Source organism: Leopardus geoffroyi, chromosome B1 (assembly GCF_018350155.1).
Source record: "Leopardus geoffroyi isolate Oge1 chromosome B1, O.geoffroyi_Oge1_pat1.0, whole genome shotgun sequence".
NCBI classification, from domain to species: domain Eukaryota; kingdom Metazoa; phylum Chordata; class Mammalia; order Carnivora; family Felidae; genus Leopardus; species Leopardus geoffroyi.
In genome coordinates, this window is record NC_059327.1 from 14,569,604 (window position 1) to 14,591,654 (window position 22,051).

At 46.5% G+C, this 22,051-nt stretch overlaps 1 protein-coding gene across 7 annotated transcripts in view; it reads left to right on the top strand.

Annotated features, from left to right (window-relative positions):
• Nucleotides 1-22,051, top strand: part of STOX2 (storkhead box 2) — a 229,422-nt gene that overhangs the window by 95,533 nt on the left and 111,838 nt on the right. The window contains exons 1-2 of one of the 7 annotated variants that reach the window (XM_045452862.1): nt 19,020-19,105; nt 20,646-20,712. The exons of 4 other annotated variants lie outside the window; for them this stretch is intronic. Coding sequence is in view for 1 of the 3 variants with exons in the window: in XM_045452825.1 (XP_045308781.1) it covers nt 18,940-19,105 (166 nt within the window). In the remaining 2 variants the exon portion in view is untranslated. Of the gene's footprint in view, nt 1-17,425; nt 19,106-20,645; nt 20,713-22,051 lie in introns of those variants that run through there. 2 more of the 7 variants (XM_045452825.1, XM_045452857.1) reach the window with 2 other exon arrangements.

Sequence of the window (22,051 nt, forward strand, 5' to 3'; positions counted from 1 at the left end):
TGAGTAAGTGATATGCACAGGTTGACCCAAAAGGCAAGTTTTGCTTTTATAAACTGCCAGAGAAGTACTTGAAGCATTGTTGGCTTATCTTCCCCCCCCCCCCCCCCCGCTTCTTCTTCATGACTAGCTTTGGTTTAGGACTTTGAGGGAATGTCAAAGGATTGTCATCAAAAACACAGTTATGTGTTGAATTGTGCCCTCCCCCCCAAAATTCATGTGTTGAGGTCTCTAAGACCTCAGAATATGACCTCCTGTGGAACTAGGGTTGTTGGAGATGTAATTAGTTAGGATGAGGTCACAGGTAGGTGGCCCCCAATCTTAAATGACTGGGGTCCTTATGAAAAAGAGCAAGTTGGACACAGATACACACACAAGGAGGATGCCACGTGAAGGTAGGGGCGATGCCCCAGCCACGGAATGCCAACTGTTGCCAGGAAACCACCAGAAGCTGGGAGAGGGGCCTGGAATGCTTTCTTCCTCGCGGCCCTCCATAGGAGCCAACCCTGCCAATGCCTTGATCTTGGACTTCTGGCCTCCAGACCTGGGAGATCATTTCAGTTGGTTAAGCCACTCGGTTTGTGGTATTTTGTTACGGGAGCCCTTGCAAACGAGTACAAATTCTTTCCTTAAGCAAACAAACAAAAGAGTAAACGTGAAAACGCTTGATGGATGTGAGCCCTTTGCGAAGGTGGGCTTTCCTTTTTCCAGCGTTGCCACAACTTAGAAGCAGAGGACCTCCGTGCTGGCAGGGACGTGCACGGGAGTGCGGGACACCTGCTGGGTTGGCTGTGAGCCCAGGCACGCCACTCACTGCGCTTCCCCACCCCCACCTCTTTCCCTTCACTCTTGTCAACAGGTCCCTTGCACAAGCTCCGTCTCCCAGAGATAGTCTTCTCCTCTCAGCCCCCTAACCCCTCTCACTTTCCCTGCCTTTTCCTTTAAGTCTTCCTTGTTTGATAAAAATACGCTGCTTCCTTTCAGCTTTCCCTGGTCTGGAAGTGAAATCACCACCCCCCTGTGTTGTGGAAGAAACACCACCCTACCTTTACATTTGTTCCCACCCTTAACCCCTCCAGTGCCTTTACCCTTTGCCTGTATATTTGGATGCCATATTCTGTGCCTGACTGTCTGGTACCTCCCCTACTTCTGCCACGTGTTAGGTAAAGTTGGAGTCGATAGGGAAGCCAACCACCGGACCGGGTTGCAGTTGGAGGTGAAGGAGGGTGTTAGGGCAGCACCCACGAACCCTGAAGGGGAGGCAGACCATGGTTAGAAACACAAGCCAACACATAGGCGACTTCCCAACGGGGGGATCTGGCCAAGAACCAAAGACAGAAGAGAGGAGAAAACACCAGGCAGACTGAGAGTATGGGTTTAGGATCCACGCTGAGTGCGCAACAGTGTAGACCGTCTCTGGTGGCAGCGTGAAGTATATGTGCACGGCACTGGGCAGTGAGTAGGGCTTGTAGAGGTTGGAGCCCTACAGCTGAGGAGGTGCAGAGACTCATGGGACCGTGCCATTGTGTCGCCTAAGATGAAAATCTCTTGAATTCACGGACCCAGGCTGTGGAGGGCTTTGAGTATTACGCTTTCTATCCTATCATGTTTTACTGACAGGAATCGTTCTTTCTAAAAGTTTACTCCCTTCCTCTTTGGAACCCCAGTGGTGTCCAAATCCGCTCTGTATGGGAGAGTGGCCAAGAGCTGTACCAAGGGGATGGAAGAAAGTGAGCAGTGCCCTGGCTGGACCCCGGGGGGTGGGAGTTCCTGACTCGGGCGGTGTTGTTGAGTGGTTTGTGCGGATGTGGAGGATCGTGGGGAATATGGCAGAATTCCTGGGCGTCTCGTTTGGTGGGTATGTTCTCCCCCCCCCCCCCCCGGCAAATTTTCTTTTCCCTGAGCAGATGCCAGAGTAGAGCCAGGTTGCTACTTCTGTTTTTCTATTCTCTTTGGTAGATAAAACAAGCTTATCTTCCCCCCCCGAAGACTTAAGGTATTAACCAAATAAATACTTAATGGAAATCCTTGACTTGACTAAGTTTTGCCTCATTTGCTCATCTTCAATGGCAGGGACTTCCTGAGTGTAAGCCTGAGCCAAAAACTTCACATTTATTATCTTTAAATTTTTATTTTATCTTATTTTGTTTTTATTTTAGAGGATGAGCTGGGGAGAGGGTCAGAAGGAGAGAGAAAGAACCTCAAGCAGGCTCCAGTATCATCACAGAGCCCAAGGCGGGGCTCGATCCCACAACCCCGGGATCGTGACCTGAGCTGAAATCAAGAGTCGGACACTCAACCGACTGAGCCACCCAGGCGCCCCACATTTATTATCTTCTTTAAATTCACCACTAACGTAATATTGTTCTCATTTTAAAGATGAGACGACCGAGGCTTACAGAGATTAAATAAGTTGTCCAGGGACACAGAAGTAGTGAGAGGCAGAGACAGGACTTAACTGAGATCTGACTTCAAATTCTGTGTTAAGCATTGCTCTGGCAGAACCAGTCAGATCATACGTAGCAATTCTGGGCTCCTAAGAATTCCTTTTTACTATTCCTGTTGTTTCAAAGTAAAATTTTACCATAACCTTCTGTATTATTGTCTCGAAATCACAAAGAAATAGACAAATGACTTACCATTTATTTATTGTTAACTCTAGCCCTAATCAACTCCTCTGTATAGAGATACAGTGCTTATATAGACCTCAGAGCATGTTCATATTTATCATCTCATGTAAGAACGTGCGATGGAGCTCGAGCCAGGAAGGGGGCCTGGCAGCTTCTAACACGCTCCCCGCCTTTCCTAAATGAAGATGTCTACTCATAGAGGCTTTGTGATCTGACTGTTATGGGGATCGTGAAAGCCTGGCGTAGGACTCAAGTTGCCATATGTCTGTTCTAGTGTTCTTTCCCTACACTTGCTGTCCCGCCCAGAGCCCTGATCTTTCCCAGAACCTCGCTGAGGTTGTTGGGTGAGAAAGCACAAGCTCAGAGAAGTTAAGTGATGCTTGCTAAAGAAGCCAAGCAGAGTTAGTGGCAGAGGCAAGCCATGAGCTTCAGAACCCCGATTGCCATCTTAGCGTGCCTTCCATCACCCCACCCCAGCTCCCCAAGCCTTGCCACGCTGTGCCTGGTAAGGGCTGCCCTCTCCGTAGGTGTCAGAGTGGGCCATGTTGCCCTGAGCCCACTGAGAGGGAAACGGAGACAAGGAGCGAGAACCATAACCATAGTATATCTCATTGTGACTAACTGTGAAAATACTAAAGGGTGCCTGGGAACTTTTGTTCCATGAGTGTGTGTGTGTGTGTGTGTGTGTGTGTGTGTGTGTTTCTTTTACCCCTCTATTTTTCTTTTTTATGTGTGTGAAAAAATCAGATTTTAGAAATACTAAGGGATTCTTCCTATTTAGAGACCACAAAAGAAAAAAGAAAGAAAGAAAGAAAAGAAAAGAAAAAAGAAAAGAAAAGGAAAGAAAAGAAAAAAGTGAACTGCTTGCTTCCATTTCAAGCAATATAGCTGACTCTCTATCCTGGAAAGCCCCAGATTAGAAAAAATAAATCTATAAATTTCCAGGTGAAATATTTCATCGTATTTCTTGGCTCTTTAATCTCATAAAACAGAGATCTCCATCCACCATGAAACTAGCAACTCAGACCCAAGGGAACTGGTTTGTTCATGCTGTGCAAGGAAACTGGTAGACAGGGCCAACTGCAACAAGGTCTGACTATTTAAAACAGCAATAACAAGATGAAAAAAAGAGAGAAAGAGAAAGGGGGAGGAAGAGAGGGAAGGAGGGAGGGAGGAAGAAGGAAGGAAGGCAGGAGGGGAGGCAGCAAGGAAGGAAAAAAGGAAGGAAGGAAGGATGGATGGGGAGGGAGAGGGAGGGAGGAAGGAAGAAAGAAGGAAAGAAAAAAGGGAAAGAAGGAAAGAGGGGGAGGGAGGGAAGAAGATGGGAAGAGGGAGGAAAATGAAGCAGGAGGAGGGAAAAAGAAGGAAGGAAGGGAAGAAAGGAAAAGAAGTAACAACAATAGCCTGGGAGCCAATATGTGTTTTGACAGCGTTGAGTCATTCTAAGGTCTTTGTGTTGTTGGGGAGAATATGGAGATAGTGGTTCACTTTAGATTTTTTTTTTTTAATTGAGAATGTTTGCTAAAATAGGGTAATCACAGAAAGAGTAGAACGAGAGGAAGCGATGGAATGAAGAGGACAGAGGGCACTTTGATGATCTAATGTGGCACAGTAAAGAGCTTTGTGAGCTTTCCAGGGATCGACCCCTTGCCTTGGCGGGCAGAAGAAGTTGTTGCCTCTGTGTCCAGCCCCGGACCAGGTATAGGGTGTCAATTAAAAATAACTAAATTAGCATTTACTGAGCACTAATGAATGGGCAGGCACTATTCTAGGCTCTTGATGTGTATCTCACTGAATCCTCTGAATAACCCCATGAGATTGGCGCCTTTGTTTCCCCCGCACATTACAGAGGAAGAGCTGAGGAAAAACAGTCACCCGGCTGGGAAGCAGAGATACCGGGATTTGGACACTGACATATGAATTCCAGAAAGTTCCTTGTAGCTCCTAAACCATGCTGCCTTGGCAAAATCCTTGCAGGGAAATCCTTGCCCTGGCAAAATTCCAGAGAGGGGATCCGGGGAACCACATGCCCCCAAGATGGCTCAAGGCCTCTCCCCTCCATTCTCGTGTCTCAGCGACCTTCAGCTGCACACCGCGGGGACCCATTGTCCCGATTTCCTGGGTACAGACCAGTGCTGCGTTTTTGAACTCGCATCACGTATGAACTCTGACAAGTGCACAGAATCACTTTCTCTTAAGCTTTTGTGTTTTGGTGGCTGGGGTTGTGGTGGGGGTTACAGCAATCTGTAATGACATGTGGAAGCCCACTGGATGTTCTTCTCGTAATTGATGCATACATAGGGCAAATTTGGCCTCTCACCCCAAGCAGTTATTTTTCACTCATTACAGCGTCTAAATTTAAAAGATCACACTTGGAGAGCCACCCATTCATTAGCATATGGGTGCTGACTCCGGAGACATTTATTTGTTAATACCAAACATGGATGGGTTCCCTTATGCCTAAAACTTACATAATGTAGGTTTAAAATTGTATAATGGGTCTGGAAAATTCCGTAGAAGGCTTGCTTCCAAGGACTTGGAGATGTTTAAAACACAGTGTCTGGAGCTAGGAAGCAAGATCAGATATCCTCTGGAAATAAGTCCTTGAGATTTTGGAAGAAAACTGTGTCCCAAAACTGTGACCCTTTCTTATCTCTGGGCTCAATATTCTCTTTCCTTCATTGCCTTCGGTCTCTTTCTGGTAGCTTCGAATTTGGGTTCGGCCTTTTCCCACTTCTGGGGTATTTTCTCTCCTTTCTTTTGAGAAGCCACCTTGATAGACAGGCGAAGTTTCCGGACTGGCACAGATATGTGTCCGCACGAAGCCCGAATGTAGGCCGAGGCCGGGGTTCGACTGTCGCACGTAGTCTCGTTTGTGTGCCAAAGCACGTGCCACGTGTAAAATGTTAGGAAACGTGGCATTCTGTCCCTGTCCTCTGCTGCCAGTCTCCTCGACTGGGAGCCACCACTGGTGTCTTAACACAGCCCCTCATTCTCTGTGGGAAGCGGGAGAGGGCCAGGGAGGAAAATCCGGGAATGCTGGGTTCACGTTCCCTTCTCAAGGAGCATTTGCCATCACGTGCCAGTTACCTGAGCCAGTTGCCATTATGTTTTTTGGTAAGTGGGGTCATAGCAGAGCCGATTCAATCTACGTCTTGGCCCAAACTCAACTTTTGCTACAGGCCTTCGGATCCTCACCATTTTAGTCAGAGGACAGAGAAGAGCAGAGAGAGACACCCAAAGTATTGCTATTTTACATTTGCAAATAACTGACCGTCCTGGAGACTCTACTTGTCCCCCCACTTTAGATTTATTTATTTATGGGCTCTTATAGAGCACAACTTACATTTTTTGACTGACCTTCCTGAAAGTAGGGTGACCAGATGTCCCTGTTTGCCCAGGAGGGCATTGGTTTAAGTGTTTTGTCCTAGTCTAATTAATAGCGTCCCTTTTGCTTTAAAAAGTGTCCTAATGGAAGAATAAATGATACGGTAACTCGAATGAAAGCGGCTGCAAATGATTTTTAGGTTACAACTAATCCTTTGTGTTTGAACTAGAGGGTCCACAGCACCTTTAAAATACCAAACGAAGAATCATAGGAAGATTGAAGATTTTTATCCATAAGCCCAATTACTTCAACTCGAAACAATATTTCCAGCGGACTTAGCAGAATGTATTAAATAATCGCCTCTGTGTGTTTTTCACTCTATATTAGGGTTGAAAATGTTGTTAGTCGTCATTACGTGCTATTACCTAGAAGTCCTATATTTTGCTGTAAGTTGAAGTAGTTATTCTTAAATAGAGTCTGGAATTTCCATAATCTGGGACCTTTTTTTTTTTTTTTTTTCCCTTTCCAATTTTTGTAATTTGATAGAATAGGAAACTATTGGGGCTTTGCTTCTTTTTTGATATATGATTTTAATTGTTCACGTATAACATTTCCTTAAATTACAGGAAGCCACATGTTGGAAAAAAGATCCATCCGTTACAATCCATCTGTGGTACAGTGTGGGTTTTCACTGGCTTGGGAAACGGGTCTGTGGTGACCTGTAAACAGAACTGAGAAAAGAAAACTTTCAAGATTGATTAGTCTGAAGGAGGCGTGTGGATTTAACTCTAAATCTCATGCACCATCTGTACAAACCAGCCGAGGGAGTCATTTGAGTCATCTGAAGAAATTCGTCTTCTGTTTTACATGCACATCTATTCATAAAAACTTATTAATAAGATTACGAATTTGGGGGCTGTTCTGGCAGTATAAAAATGTGTATGAACTTCATTCATACTACGGAACAGCAGTTAAGAGAGAACCCTCGCAAGTGCTCCCATCAGTCATTCCAGAGGCAGAGGCAGAGGCGGGGCGGGGCGGGGGGGTGGGGTGGGGAGGGGGGCAGGGGAAATCCTGGACAGGAGCAGAATCCCGGTTCTTCAACCTCTGTACGACATTGGGCAAGTCACTTACTGCCTTTGGGCCTTCATTTTTGCATCTTTAACGATGATAACTCCTGCCTTGCTCACCTCTGACCTTGGACACTCCATAAACTGTCAAGTCCTGTGCAAACATAAGGCAGCATTTACTATCCCTTAGCTGTAAAATGGATCTGGGGGAAAACGACGTAGATATGGTAGCAGTTCCTTTACGACCAAAATCCGCTTTATGTATCCATGGCATTTGTTGCATTTCTGCTAGGACTGCAGCACTGAAGAGGGTCTAAAATTAGCACAGCACGGCACACATTTATTGAGGGCCTACTTCTGGAAAGGCACGAGGCATCACTGATGAGTCGAGTGAAGCTGTCCCTGGCTACCCCATTTTAAATCGCAAACCATCAGCCCCAGTGTTTGTCCCTGGCTTTATTTTCTCGCATCACACACATCACTATTTCACGTCCTCTATAACTTGCTGCTCTCTGTGTTTATTGTTATCTCTTCCCATTAGGGTGCAGGCTCCTTAGTGACAGAACGTTTTGTTCTTACTGCTGTTATTTTGTTATCCCAGAACTTCTAGCCTTTATGAGCACAGAGCAGGTGCTCAGAGCACATGGGTTCAGCGCACAAAACGGTCCTTGGTCTCAAGGGGCAAACAAGCCAGGGAAGCAGTGGGAATCTCTGTGCCATATTACGTTGTGTTACAATGTGGTGAGTGCCGTAATCGGAGCAAAACAAGGGCTTCTCACGCTGCAGGAGAACAGAAGGGCTGAGGGAGGGAGAAGTCGTGGAAAGCTTGTCAGAGGACTGACCACAGTTGGAATCTGGAAGGATGAGTGAGAGGTTTTAGGAGGATAGAGGGACCACAGGCATCTCCGGGAAACAGGACGGCTTCCAAGAAGGCCAGGAGACGGAAAGGACGTTGTTGAGGAGTAGGAATAGTTGAGCTAGTTGGGCACACCGCAGTGAGAGCCCACAGTGATTTACTGGAGCATCAGGAGAAAACGTGAGGACTTGTATTCCTATTGGTCTTCTAAGTAAAAAGTGCAACAGAAATGAAGACTTACAGATCGATGCCAGGACCTGTCCTGGGTGAATGTGTCACCGGGTTGGAAATACATGGTGGAGAGGCCATTTCTGTGTGGCCCCGTGTGTTTAACTTTTAGGATATCACTCTCTGTTGCAGATTATTTGCGCTCAGAAAGTGGGTTTACAGCTCCCATGATCTTCAGATCTTGTCACGGGATGAGGAGTAACCGTGAAAATAATTGCTACCCCGGCCAAGCCCACTGGTCGCCTCGTGGCAGGATGCTTCAAGGAATGGGTCAACAGAAAGCTATAGTATTTTTCGTTATAAAATGATGGGAGGTAACAATCTTGCTGACCTTTTCTGAGGACGAGGTTGGTACCACTCACAATAATCTGAGGAACCCACCGATACTGTGATTTTTAGCTGGTCGTCTGTGGTTAGTCAACTATGACACTATGTCGGGTTGTGACTGATGTCCGGTGGCCCAGTGGAGAACTCAGTCTACCTACTGAAGCTGGGCAGTGGGAATAGACATTCCTCAGTCGCACGTGCACAGGGTAGCCCTGACATGTCTGAGGATAAATGGAAAGATTTCCTTAACCAATTGTTGATATTATCATTTGCGCCCGTCAGGCAACTTTCTATTCTTTTCCCTCTCAATCTATATAGAGGCGAGGTGACTCAAGATTTTTCATTCACTCAACTCACTCAGGTTGTTTCCTTCGGAGGCTTGTTGGATTTCATGGAGAGAACTCAGGCTTGGTCTGTTTGGATTTCAGAAAAGTATTAGGCCTTTCTAGAGGATGCCTGTTCTCTGTGAGAGCGTGCCTAGCTGCCCCTGGCTTTGTAAAAGGTCACATTTTGGTGCTATCTTTAATGACTCGAAGCCTTGTGAGCATAGCTTTAGGGTCTTTACGTGAATGAATACAGCCGCGCCACGTGCTAATTTGCAAAGACAGATCTTCAGTATAAGGACGATTGTCAAAGAGGTGGTTACGAAGCTGGACAGAGGGACTACGCACCAAGGTTAAGGTGAACTGGATTCTTTCGCTCAGCTGACCACCCAGGTGAACTCTTCTGATTTTACGGAAAATATTTTAAGCATTTTGAAGAGAGACTTGAAAGCCTGACACAGGATCCTCATGGGTACTTTTCCCAAGAAGAGGGCAGTATATATTACTAAATATGTGGCATATTCAGAGTAAAAACCGGCCACGAGGTTTACCTCAGGTAACAAACCTTGTTGAACAGAAGTCAGCCGCTTCATGGTCAGTGTCGAAATCTTACCAGAGAAGATGGTTAAACGGTTTTATGTTTTTCCAACCGCATTCATGTGTGATTTGGGGCTTCTCCATGCTAGTTAATATAAAGACTGAAATATGTAATCTTTTTATTACTATGTAGTCTGATTTTTGCCTTAAACTCTTTAATATTGAGCCAAATTACTGATGATCAGTTTCCATTTTTAATTGAAAAACTGGTTTTGAAGTGTGTATTTAGACAAATTAGGCATACGATTATATATATCTTAATTTTTGACATTTAAATTTATAATGTAGTCTTATTTCATTGAAGATTTTAGGTTACTCTTTACCTTTGGCAAGTTAACACTGATTTTCCATGTATGGCCAGCTGCTCCGTCCTCATTGCCTTGACTCAGGCCTTTGGGAGGTAGGAAGGCAGTGGAGACACAAGAACGCGGCGATGATTGGGTGGAGTGAGGGGCATGGGATGGATGGGAGGGAGCCGTGGAAGAGAGAAGCACGGGCTGCCTCATCCCCATGGTCTTGCTGTATGACACAAGATGGCCAGAGTGTCATTCATGTATGGAAACGTGTGCCGGGAAGCCAGAGGCCAGGAGAAGGGGGATAACAGTGACTCATTTTGTGTAACGAGCAGTTCGAGTTTGATTGTCCGTGGAGGATCTGGGGAATATACTCCGTTGGGGGAATAGGGATTTGGAGATCAGGGGAGAGGTCAGATGGTGAGAGTTTGGGGAAAGCAGTCACTTACAGGGGTCAACACTAAGCGGAGGGTGTTGTTGAGTTCGGCTAGGGAGACTGAGAAGGGGAAGGAGGAGTGACTAGGGACGGATTCCAGAAAACGCCAGCGTTTCGTGGGCAGGGGAGAACTGAGAGGTGGGAGGAGAGCCAGTGGAGAGGGACAGCAAAACAGACAAAGGACAGACACATTTTAAGAGGAGAGAGTGGGCACCAGTGCAAACAAGAACCCAGATAAGGACCACAGTCGTCAAAGGATTTTGCAAGGGAGAGCTTGTCAGTTATGTCAGCAAGAAGAAAAATGTGTGTGTATCATATTTAGGAGTTATGTAGTATTGGAAAGTATGGGAATAAGGGCCAAAATATGTAGCATAAACAATAAGTGCCACAAAGTTCAAGAAAGGGGGGGACCCAGAAGTAAAATGACTCCCCGCTTCTGTGTGCGGAATCACCAGTCCGTTAAACCTTGGAGGTATCCGCGATCCCCTCCCCTTGGCCTGCCCTCCTCGCCCATCGTCTCCTACATCAGCCGTGTAGATCTGCAGGTTCTAACCTGGCGGTGTCTCCTATCCACACTCCTCCATGCTTCCAGGGAGAACTCAAATTCCAACTCGCATCTTGTCAACCACACTATTGCAGTAGCGCCCCAGCTGGCCTTCTGGGGTGGGTGTCTTTCTTTTCCAGATAATGTCCCACTCTACTGCTGGGCTAATAAAAAAAAAGAAAACAAAACACAGCATTTAAGAAAGTATAATTCATATACCATAAATTCACCAGTTTTTAAAAAAATTATTTTACATTTATTTATTTTTGAGAGACAGAGAGCGAACGGGGGAGGGGCAGAGAGAGGAGGAGACACAGAATCCAAAGCAGGCTCCAGGCTCCGAGCTGTCGGCACAGAGCCCGACGCGGGGCTCGAACCCACGAACTGTGAGATCACGACCTGAGCCCAGGTCGGACGCTCAACCGACTGAGCTACCCAGGCGCCCCTCACCAGTTTTTAAGCGTTGGATGTGTTTTGATACATCTGTGCAATTGTGCAGCCGTGGCCACAGTTCGGTTTAACAGTATTTTCATCGTTCCAAAAAGCTTCCCCCTGCCTATTTGCAGCCAGTTTCCGCTGGATTAAATTTATAACCACTCAGTTATGTCTTTCCTTTGCTTGGTAGTCACTGTGCCCCCGTTCCTTGTGAGTTATGCACAGCCTAATCGGCCTAAGTCTCAAGCCCTCCCTGCACTCACTGCCCCAACATACGTTTCCACCCCTGTCTCTTAGGATTCCCTGTATCTCCCTGCCTTTCAGCTGGACAAGACTATTAGCTGCCGCTGTTGACATCTGACCATTGTGTCGTCATTGATCAGGCTACTTTTGCCAGCTGGCAGACACATGGAGTGTTAGAATGGAGTGTTTGTTAATTGTATATATTTATGTATGTATTTATTTATTTATTCATGGCAAACGCTTCAGTGTCTGCAAACTTAGAAGAAATTTAAAAATTGTTTCCTCTCCCTCTCTACAAACTCCAGTGCAGCCTCGAAGGGCCCATTTTCCACTCCGATTTCGGTGGCACGTGACCCTGCCCGTTTACCTTTGAGCTTGTTCTGTGCCCGTGGCCTACCCGAACTTAGCCTGCGTTTTCAAAGCTGATAAAGGAGAAGATGTGTGCGGCTGGCGTGTGCGAGTATAAAGACCGACTGGCAACGGCACGGCCTCACACAAAGCCACTTCTTGCCTGTGGCTTTTGTTCCATGCAGTCTCTTCTTTTTATCTTTAAACGTTTGACAAAATGTACATTTTAGTTAATTTTGAGTTCAGTGGCAACAAGGGGATTCATATTGTTGGGCAGACCATCCCCACCATCTACCCGGGACTCCATACTCACTGATCACCAACTCCTCCTCCCCACCCTACCTAGGCCCTGGTGACCATGATTGTTCTTTCTATGGCCGTGGGTTTGTCTACACTAGGTACCTCATTTAAGTGGGACCACACAGCTTTTGTCCTTTTGTGTCTGGCATCTTTTCGCTTCGCTTGGTGTCTTCAAGCTTCATCGTCCACGTTGTGACCTGTGTCAGAATTGCCTTCCTCTTTAAGGCTGAGCACTGTGCCATTGTATGGACAGACCACATTCCGTTTGTCCTTTTGTTGGTGGACCCTTGAGTTGTTTCCACCTTGTCTGAACTCTGTTCTTGACCCCAGGAATTTCTCCACTTTAATCAAGGTGTGCTGGGTACCACTGAATGCCCCGGCTCCCGAGTATGCGGTAGCTGAGCTGGGTGCTGTTTTCTTCTTTTGTTCTAAAACCGGTCTGTGGATGCTATATATTTCCACTGTCCAACTCAGCAGCACCCATCAGGGTCAGTGAGCTAGCTGGTAGTATCCTTGACCCCCACTGGAATTCAGCCTCTTTTGTAAATTTGATACAAAGCAGGGTTTATAGAACAAAGGGATCTAGAAGGGACTCAGGTTTTAAAAAGGCTTTCCCCTCTCAGTGATCAATACTAATAAGAAAATTGGTTCTGTTTTACTGATGCCTTCTACTTGTCAGCAGTGAACTGGGACATTTGTGTATTTACCTCAGATTCTTGCTGCAACCCTTTAAGAGAAATCTTACTACCATCACAATAGAAAAACAAATGGAACCCAGAGATGAACTTTTCCCAGGCCCCCAACAAAGATATGGATATAGTACCTTGGACATCACCATGCCTCCCTGCTCTCTGTTTCTCTGCCTGCGATTAGCCTGGTCTGGAGGTGGGCATCACAATTATGCCAGTTTACTCCAGCAACAGTCCTCCAGATCTCAGGCCCTCTTGAGTTACTTCTCTTTGGTGAATCCCTCTGTCCCCAAACATTGCTGTCTTTAAAGGGAGCATTCATTGACAACCGTGACTCATTATGGCCCTGTTAGGAGTAAATGACAGGTGACAATGTACCTAAGTGGAGAATAAGAGAAATTCAGCTTAGATTTTGATAGCAGTGGAAAGAACAATATATACATGCATTCTCCTTATTCTTCAGAGCTCTCTTAACCATGTTTCCCCCTATGGATTTATCACTTCCCAGGGTGTTTCAGCCACCACCTGTCTAGCATCTTTTAAGAAAGACCGTAAGGGGGCGCCTGGGTGGCACAGTCGGTTAAGCGTCCGACTTCAGCCAGGTCACGATCTCGCGGTCCGTGAGTTCGAGCCCCGCGTCGGGCTCTGGGCTGATGGCTCAGAGCCTGGAGCCTGCTTCCGATTCTGTGTCTCCCTCTCTCTCTGCCCCTCCCCCGTTCATGCTCTGTCTCTCTCTGTCCCAAAAATAAATAAACGTTGAAAATAAGCTTTAAAAAAAAGAAAGACCGTAAGTACTGGAGCTTTCTGTTAAAATTGTTAACTAGCAGTTTGGGGCCTGGGTTAGGGAAGACAAGATGTGGATAGACTTGCCCTGGGGACAGAGCCTTGGTCAGCTACCTTAGCCAGCTGCCTTCTGGAGGCCAGCATATCCCAGGCCCTACAGACGTGCGAACATCTATACATATGAACATACGCGTGTAGATATGTGTCCCATAAGAGACTCCTCCAGTTTTCCATTTCACAAACCACTGAAAAAGCCCTAGTCCTTCAAGGGCACGCTCTTTTCCTACTCGCATCTAGCTTTATGACCAGGGTCACCCACCTGCCCAACTTCAAGGTGTGCATTTATGTCTCTCTCTTTTTTTTTTTTACTAATCAGCTCATTCGTCAAATTAACCTATTAATCTCATCTGCAAATCATGTTTCAAGAAGAAGCAGAAAGATAAATTATTCTCAGACTCAGAATTCTCATTTTTATTTAACAAGTATTTTAATCACAATATTCGATGCCTGTATCACATAACATACATAAATACGAGAATGCCTATTTCCTTTCTGCACATTTAGGTCGCTTACTGTACTATAGTCGCACTTGGGCAGAGAAATGAGGCCACAGGCAACTTTGGTTGCAGTTTCAATGGAATGTCCCCTGGATATTCTAGTTTGGGGAGTCTAATATGCCATTGGAAATTGCCAGTGGAATTGCAGCGGGCGTCCCTGCATCCCAGAGTATTGTGAGCCTAGGAGGTCCTGGATTGAAATTCCTCTTCTAGGTGACAGGGTCAAGGCTCAGACCTGTTACCACTTACATTTATGCTTGTGTTCATTTTTCACTCATATCAACCTTTTCTTTACCCCAGAGATTTTTCTCCCTGATCTATTATTACATGTTCAGTCTGTAGTCAGGGTGGGCTTTCTAACGTCTGAGGGGGGCTTTCTGTACACAGCAAAGATCATTTACAGATATTTAGGTCTTTCATTAATGCTCAGTATACGAGAGATACAAATTCAAAAAATCAGGTTTTCTTTTACAAGAGATACAAATGGAAAAAATAAAAATGCCCTTAAGTTTTTAGATTCGGTGACTCTGTTTGTAAATTTAAAATGATAAAATAAAGTAAAAACTATAACTCTTGGGGGAATGTTGAAAAAATATTTGATTAATTCAAGTTAAAGACTATAAAGTCCCTTTACTCAACAATTAGTTCCATTCAGAAATACGGTTTAGTCCATTCCCTTAAAAATTTAAATCTCATTTATAAATTTGGTATATTTAACTTTTAAAAAAGCACTTATTGCGTCTGACTGGGAAGGCTTCAAACCAGATCTTCCAGAATACTCACTCAGGCTTCATTAGCATCAAATACATGCCAGGCATTACTAGCCACTGGAGATATAACTCTGAATAAAACAACAATGAACAGCGATGAGTAAAACAGAAAAATCCCTTGCCTTCATGGAGTTTATATTCTTAAAACTCTTAAGTTCATTAAACTCCTAGAAACCTAAAAAACCAGAGTTTTAAGTGAGAATTTCAAAGTCAAATTTCTTACACTTTTCCACTTAGAATCAGAAGTCTAAGATCAATTATACATTTGAATTAGAATCACAAAGCAAACGTGTATCTAATTATCAGCGTCTATAAGCTCATATGTAAATGCCAAATGTACAAATTATGCTGGAGCCTGATTTTAAACGTTACACCGTAAAATTCATTTGCTTTATCATTTTTCCATTGAATTCTAAACTTGCCTAGTACTGAATACTGGGTTATGCAACTGAACTTCCTTGAGAGACGGTGGGTGACCCAGATACAGGACAGTCTCATTTAGGTGGAGAGACTTGGAACCAGTACTGAAGACCCACAAGTTGGGTGTGAGCGAAGTGAATGTTTGCACAGGACACGCTGGGTCTCATTTTCACAGTGGCTACAATCACAGGGGTTTCCACGTCCACTTTCTTCCGAGAAGATTGGTTTCATAATGTGCTGTTTACGAGATTCAAGCCTTACCTTCATAACCTTTCTTGATGTTGCCACCTGATTCGGATGGATAAATTACTTAACTGTCCCTAACTCTCCTACTCCATTTACTATCCGATTCCATTCAGCTAACCCCACCTATTTGCTCTTTGATGCTTCTGTGTCTGGCTCCTTGGCCTTGCCTCCAAGGGCACTCTGTTGGGTAGGTACACGGGACAGTACCACTCCCCTCTAAGGCCCACACTCAGAGGTGGCTGAGGGTAGCTCTCCACCCCAAACCTCCATCACCCCACCCCATTTTTTTTTTCACGTGAACAATGAATATTTTCTCAGTTTTAAGTCAAGGGCAATTCAGACTTACTCTCCAGAAAATTCCTGGCTGACCCCTCCCTTCAAACAGATTCCCTCTTCTGAGCTTCTTCTATTGAGAAATTCTAAAACTATCTGTGCGTCTTTGCTCAAAACCCTTCAGCAGTTCACACTGCACTGGGAATAGAATACAAAATCTTTAATACAGCCTGCAAGTCCTTGCACGATCTGGCTCTTGCCTTCCTCTATGACCTCATCACACGCGTTCCTCTTCTGCTCCAACTCCAGCCCCACTGGCCCTCCTTCACTTCTTCCAGCAGAGGCCACACTCACTTCCTACCACAGGTCCTTTGTATGTACTGGTCCCACTTTCTGAAATACCGTGTTCCCAACTCTTTGCTTGGATGACTCCTCATTTCCCTAGGTCTCAGATGAACATTGTTTTTCATAGAGGTTATTCTTCTTTCTAGAACTTAGCACACTTGGTGCATTTATCTGCTTACTACCTACACCATAAACTGTGTGGGGCCATGTGTGGTATTCAGCGCCCATGACAGGGCTGGCATATTCTAGATAGTCAATAATTATTTGCTGAATGAGTAAATATCATGTTTGCCACAGCAATCACCATTAGCCTTCAGTCAGAACTATTATAATCATTCACATCACCACTTTTGGCTCATGGGAGGTACTGAGTAATTGTATGTTGAATTGGATTGAGAGATCTAAATGTCAATATCTCATGCATTTTTATTTTATATTACCTTTATGGCTCTTTACACATTTAGTCTTCTGTAGCTTCTAACACTGTGGTCTTTCTGTTCTTAGAAGACCTCTTACAGTAAGGAAGTCATCTTAGCAAAATGTGCCTTCTGGGGGAGTCTCTTTTCCTAACTTTTAAAAAATGTCACTAAACTGTGGCTAATTGGTTTACAGTTGCAGTAAATTTTGATTAGTGTAAATATAAGTTCCATATGATACTTAGTGATTTTATTTGTTTGCTGGCTTGTGTACTCCCATTATCCCAAGAGATAGATTAGGTACGCTGGCTTCTTAGAGGAGTTCTGGCTCTTTAGAGAGCAGCCTTAAATTACTGAATAGAGGCTCTGGTTCTAGATTATCTAATGCTTGTGGCTTAAACCCCGCCCCCATATGCATAGTTCTTCAAGAACCTTGCTGCCCGCCCCCACCCCCAACAAAGAATTCAAGCCTCCGAATGGCACCAAATCATGCTAGAACTCTTGAATCTTAACCATTTAGAGCCCGCTGTTTTTCTGGTTTTATTTGTTTGTGTTTGTGGCATCAGCCTAAGATCATAGCCCCATAACATTTCGTATCCTTGTCTCTGCATCTTGGCACCTGTGTCTATGAAACAACAACATAAAAATGATTCTGAACGTTGCATCGTCAGTAATAAAAAAGCGCAAAAATGTACAATAAAGTATACTGTCGAAAAAAAATCAGGTTTATTTTTGTTGTTTAGAACACCCGAGCATTTCTGGAAACCCAAATGGGGGTATAAGCGCTTTGAAAACAAAAAACCAAAAACAGAAAACCGGCAGCCCGCACAGCGTCGTCGGGGTCCGCAGCATTGTGACCGCGCGCCTTTAACTCGGCGTGACCTCGGCGTCCCGGCCCCGCGCCTCGGCCGGGGCGGCGCATCCCCCTCCGCCCCTCCCGCGTCGCGCGCATTGTTGTCCTTTAGCGATTGGTTGCTGGACCAGAAGCAGCTGTGCAGAGCCGTGCTGTGTAAAGGACCTGAATGCAGGTTAGCGGGCTGCTGGTGACTTACACGAGGGATCCAGGGAGAGAGAGGAAGAGCCGGAGACCACCTCCACTGCGTTTCCCAGGCGGCGTGGACCAGGTGCCCCGGCGGTTGCGGCTGTCGCAGGAGCTCCCGGTGGCGCCCCCTTCTCCGGCTCTAGCTGACTCCGGGGTTGGCGCAGGTGGGCAAGACAGGGCACCTCAGATCTCCCTGTTCCCACCGAGGGGGTTCTGTCTCTTCCTGCGAGGGGGAGGGACTATCCTAAAAATATGTAAATATCCGAGCGCGGACTCCGGGCTGGGGCGCCCGCCGAGGTCCCCGCGCCGCCGCAGGGTGTTTTACATGAAAATGAGAAGCCTGACAGGATCCGTGCTCTAACTTAAGGCAGCTCGGTGATTAGCATGAGACTGGGCGGCTGCCCCGCTTCCTGCCCTTCAATAGCCATTCTGCGCGCTCGCGACCGGGCGTTGGTGCCACCGTGCGGGTGTGGATCGGCAGGCTCGGCATCGCTGGCAGCCATGGCTCCAGACGCCCCCTCGGCCAGTAAGTAGGAGCATGCATGTGTAGGGGGGCACATGCGTGTCGGCGCGCGCGCGCGCGCGCGCACACACACACACACACGCACACACACACGCACACCACCCTGAGCCTGGGAAGGAGGAAGATTGACGAGGCGCTGCAGTTGCGAGGAGGACTCGGGCTCTTCCTGGATTCCGCAGGAGCCCGCCTGCCGCAGCTGCTGTCTGCAGAGTCTGCTCGGATCCCTGTGCACACGCGCCCCCCATTCGAGCCTCTGTAATGAAGACTGCCTCCCGAGGACTGCAGGGGAGGCCGAGCCAGCCTGCGCCCGGGACTGCGGGCCGCGCGGCCGAAAGGCCCGGGGGGACACGACTCGGACGCTGTCATCCCCACGCCTCGCTCTGAGCCGCCGGGTGCGGAGAGGGTCTGCCGCCGCCCCTCCGACTTCCCGGGCGCCCGATCCCGGGTCAGCCCCGGAGGAGGCCTCGGCTTCCTCATTTGTTTGGGTCTTTTGTGCCGTGGCTCACAGTTGGCTAAGCACTCCTGCGCTGAATCGGGCCATTGTCTGCGCTCCCATTGCTTTCACGCTGCAAGTCTCGGCGCCCCCACCCCGCCCGCCCCCTCCCCGCCTCCTCCCGGCCGGGGAGCCTCCTAACGTGCCTTTCCCCCCCAGGAATCTGGAAGCTATAAGCCGGGCGGATTGCAAATGAAGTGTAATGCATTGTGGGACGTGTGTAAAATCGGAGCCTTCGCCGTGGGGGTGTGTGGGGGCGTGGGGAAGGCCGGACCCGCCGCTGGCGGTGTAGACGCCGACGAGGAGGGGCTGGGAAAATGTGCGCAGAGTCCGCCAGGGTCGTGCCCGCCGTAGACGGATGAAGCAGCGCGCTGCGCCCCGGCGCTGAGGCCCCCAGGATCGGGGCGGCAGGTCGCGCTCCCCCACCATGAAGAAGACCCGGAGCACAACCTTGCGGCGAGCCTGGCCTAGCTCGGATTTCTCCGACCGGGCCTCGGACCGAATGAGGTCCCGCAGCGAGAAGGACTACCGCCTGCACAAGCGCTTTCCCGCGGCCTTCGCGCCCCAGGCTTCGCGGGGCTACATGACATCAGGTGGGTAGCCGCGTTTCTGCCCCCGGGCCGGGTCCGCGGGGCGTGCTCGGTGCGCCGCCGCCGGGGTGCTTAGGTGGGAGCACGGCCGGTGATGGATGCGATAAGTTATGGGGAAAGCAGGAAAAATTAGCTCACATCCACCATTTTGTACCTCCGCAAGATCCACAGCAGGCCCTCTCAATATGGGGTTTGAGAGCTATTAGTTAGGTAAAATAAGGGAGGGGGCCGTGCCTGGCGCTTTGGCTGCAGGAGATAAATGACTGCAAGGCTCCTGCGCGGCAGCCTCCTTGAGCTTTGTGGGAGAGCCTGCGTCCGGGGCCGCCTGCAGTAGCGAGCTGGCCGGCTCCTGCATGGTGGCCAGTTATCCTGGTGGGTATTTAGACAGCCCCTTGTGCCTACAAGGGAACAGGTTCCGTGCACAACTCTGGATGGTTGGAGTCCGGGAAGAGCCCCGCATACGTCTCAGAGCTCGTGTGATTTGCACGCAGACAACTCTGTGGGAGCTCATCGCATGCATTCCGTGGGGTAATGGTGTGTATGCGGATTGAACGCTCACATGATTCTGTGTGGATTTAACATATGTTGCCTCGAATTAGGTTGTATGGAAAGAATGGAGGCTGTATTTGCATGTCAGACAGGAAGGACGAACAAAACGGTGAATGGAAACGGAGGCTTCAGAAAGGGTTTCATCATCGTAAAACGCAGGGCTGTTAAGAGCATTTCGGAAGGAGCCGGTTCCCTTTGGCAGCACGACGGAATGGCTTTGGCTGTGACTTGGGAACCCAGGGGATAAAATACTGGAGGAAATGCCGAAGAAGGCAAATCCTGGAACTCTTTCCTTGTTTTCTCCTTACTTATTGTTGACCACTTGTGTGCAATGGTCAGACATCAATTTTTGTTCATTTTTTTTCAGTTTGAAAGAAGTGATTTTCTACCAAACACAATGTGATGGAAGAGATGAGATTATATTTGAAACCACATACTATTCCAAGTCATCCCGAGCCCTGTCTTCACTGGCGAGGTTGCTTTAAGCGTGTGGTTGGTGCTCACAGGGTAGCTTTGCTATCTTTCCCCTTAAAACAGCAAGTTTTTTTTTTAATATGTATTATCCCTGGGATCAGTACTTCATGCTTTAAAAATGTCTTGTGACCACATTACCATAAATATAAAACCTAAATAAAATAACCATCTTTTTTATCGCAAAATCTGGCTACAGAGGATGTTGTACTGTTTTGGCAGTAAGGCGCCCTCGATTCTCTCTTTCATGAAAAGCCAGATTTGCAAAGTGACAAGTACAGTTTATACGTTAGTAATTCAAGTCGATCACTGCTGTGGTTGCTACAGTCTTCAGACTTGTGATTGTAAATTTTGAAATGCACCTAAATCGAAATCTAACCTCAAAACACATATGTACATAAACTCATGTCTGCACCGAGTGTTTCGATAATCCCAGGTCTCAGATGCCTGGGTTTGAATGTCTTCATTCCACACTGAATGGTTCCCCTCTTTTTTTTTTTTTTTTTTTTTTATCCCTCTTCAGGAACCAGTACTGACACCAAGTGTGAAGCTATGGGAGGGCAGGTGGCCATAATTTCTTCAACAAACCTGTGAGATTCTTTAACGATTTCAGGCATATTCCCATAGAGCCTGTTTTTATCTGTCTTTGGCATGGCTTCATTATGATCACATTTTCGTTATTTGCTGAAGTACTTCTCTGCGTTTGCCGGATCTGCGAGGTGTTTCTGAAGGCGTGGGGGAAGAAACTCTTAATGTTATTTGATTCTCTTTTCTTATTTCATTTCTTGATCTGCACATGGTAAGCAGGTCTGACAGTGATGTTGAAGGATAAGCTGTTTCAGGATAGTGGTTTTCTATGCAGATTGAATGTTAGGTACCTGCTGACAAAAAAACAAAAAAACAAAAAACAAAAAGCCACCCAAAAACAAAAAACCCAAGAGGTGGGGGACGAAGAGCTGTGTCAGTCATTCAGTATTCTCTGGAGCGTCCCTAAGGGCCAAGTGCCTTGCTAGATTCTCACCTATCTGTTAGGTTGGATGTAATATGGTGTGCCCAGCGAGGGAGGGGTATTATTTATCTATCCTTAAAACGTTAGCTAAAACGTGTAATGAGTAGTGTTGGTGCTGATGGAAGGAAATGGTAAATATTAAGACAGACACCTACAATGAGCGTTGGGAGAGTAGATGGAATCGCTCATATGCATCTTTTGTGTGTTTGGGGTGGGTATCTTATCAATTTCCTTTTCAAAAATGGCTCTTTTCCAAATATGAAACTTGATAGGAATAGATGGTATATCGAAACACTCAGAGATCATTTACAGGAAGTTCTTTTCCTCTTACGAAAGGTAAAGGAAATCTACTTGTATCAAGTTAGTGACTCTGGATATAAACAGAGGCTTTGTCACATAAAATGAAATAGGAAATGAGGCAGCTGAGAACATGAGTCTTTTCATATTCTGTTTGTCCAGTCATTTGGCATAATAACGACTGGTATTATCATACTTCATTTTCAGTAGAAAGAGTTTTTTTGTTATTGAGTTCAAAGGACAAAATAAGTTAGGGAGTTACTTAAAATAAGAAACTTAAAATAACTTCACTTGAGACTCTTTTTAGAAATCCGCCTCCCCCCACCCCAACAAATGTTCCTAAAAAATATGGGGGGGGGGGGAAATCACTTTTTTTTTTTTTTAACTTTAGGAAAGAGGAGAGAGAGAGAGAGAGAGATCCTTGGGAATTTTAATAGCAGTTGTTTTGGTCTGGCATACCTGTCACACAGTAGACACTTGAAGTTTACCTCTGTTTATTAAGGCCGAATTGCAGGCATCCGTAATAGCTTTCTAATGAGACAGCACCATTTCAAACAGCCTTTTCTCCACTAATAAGTAATCACCAGTTTGAAATGTGATTTATAGCAGTAGGCTTGACATTT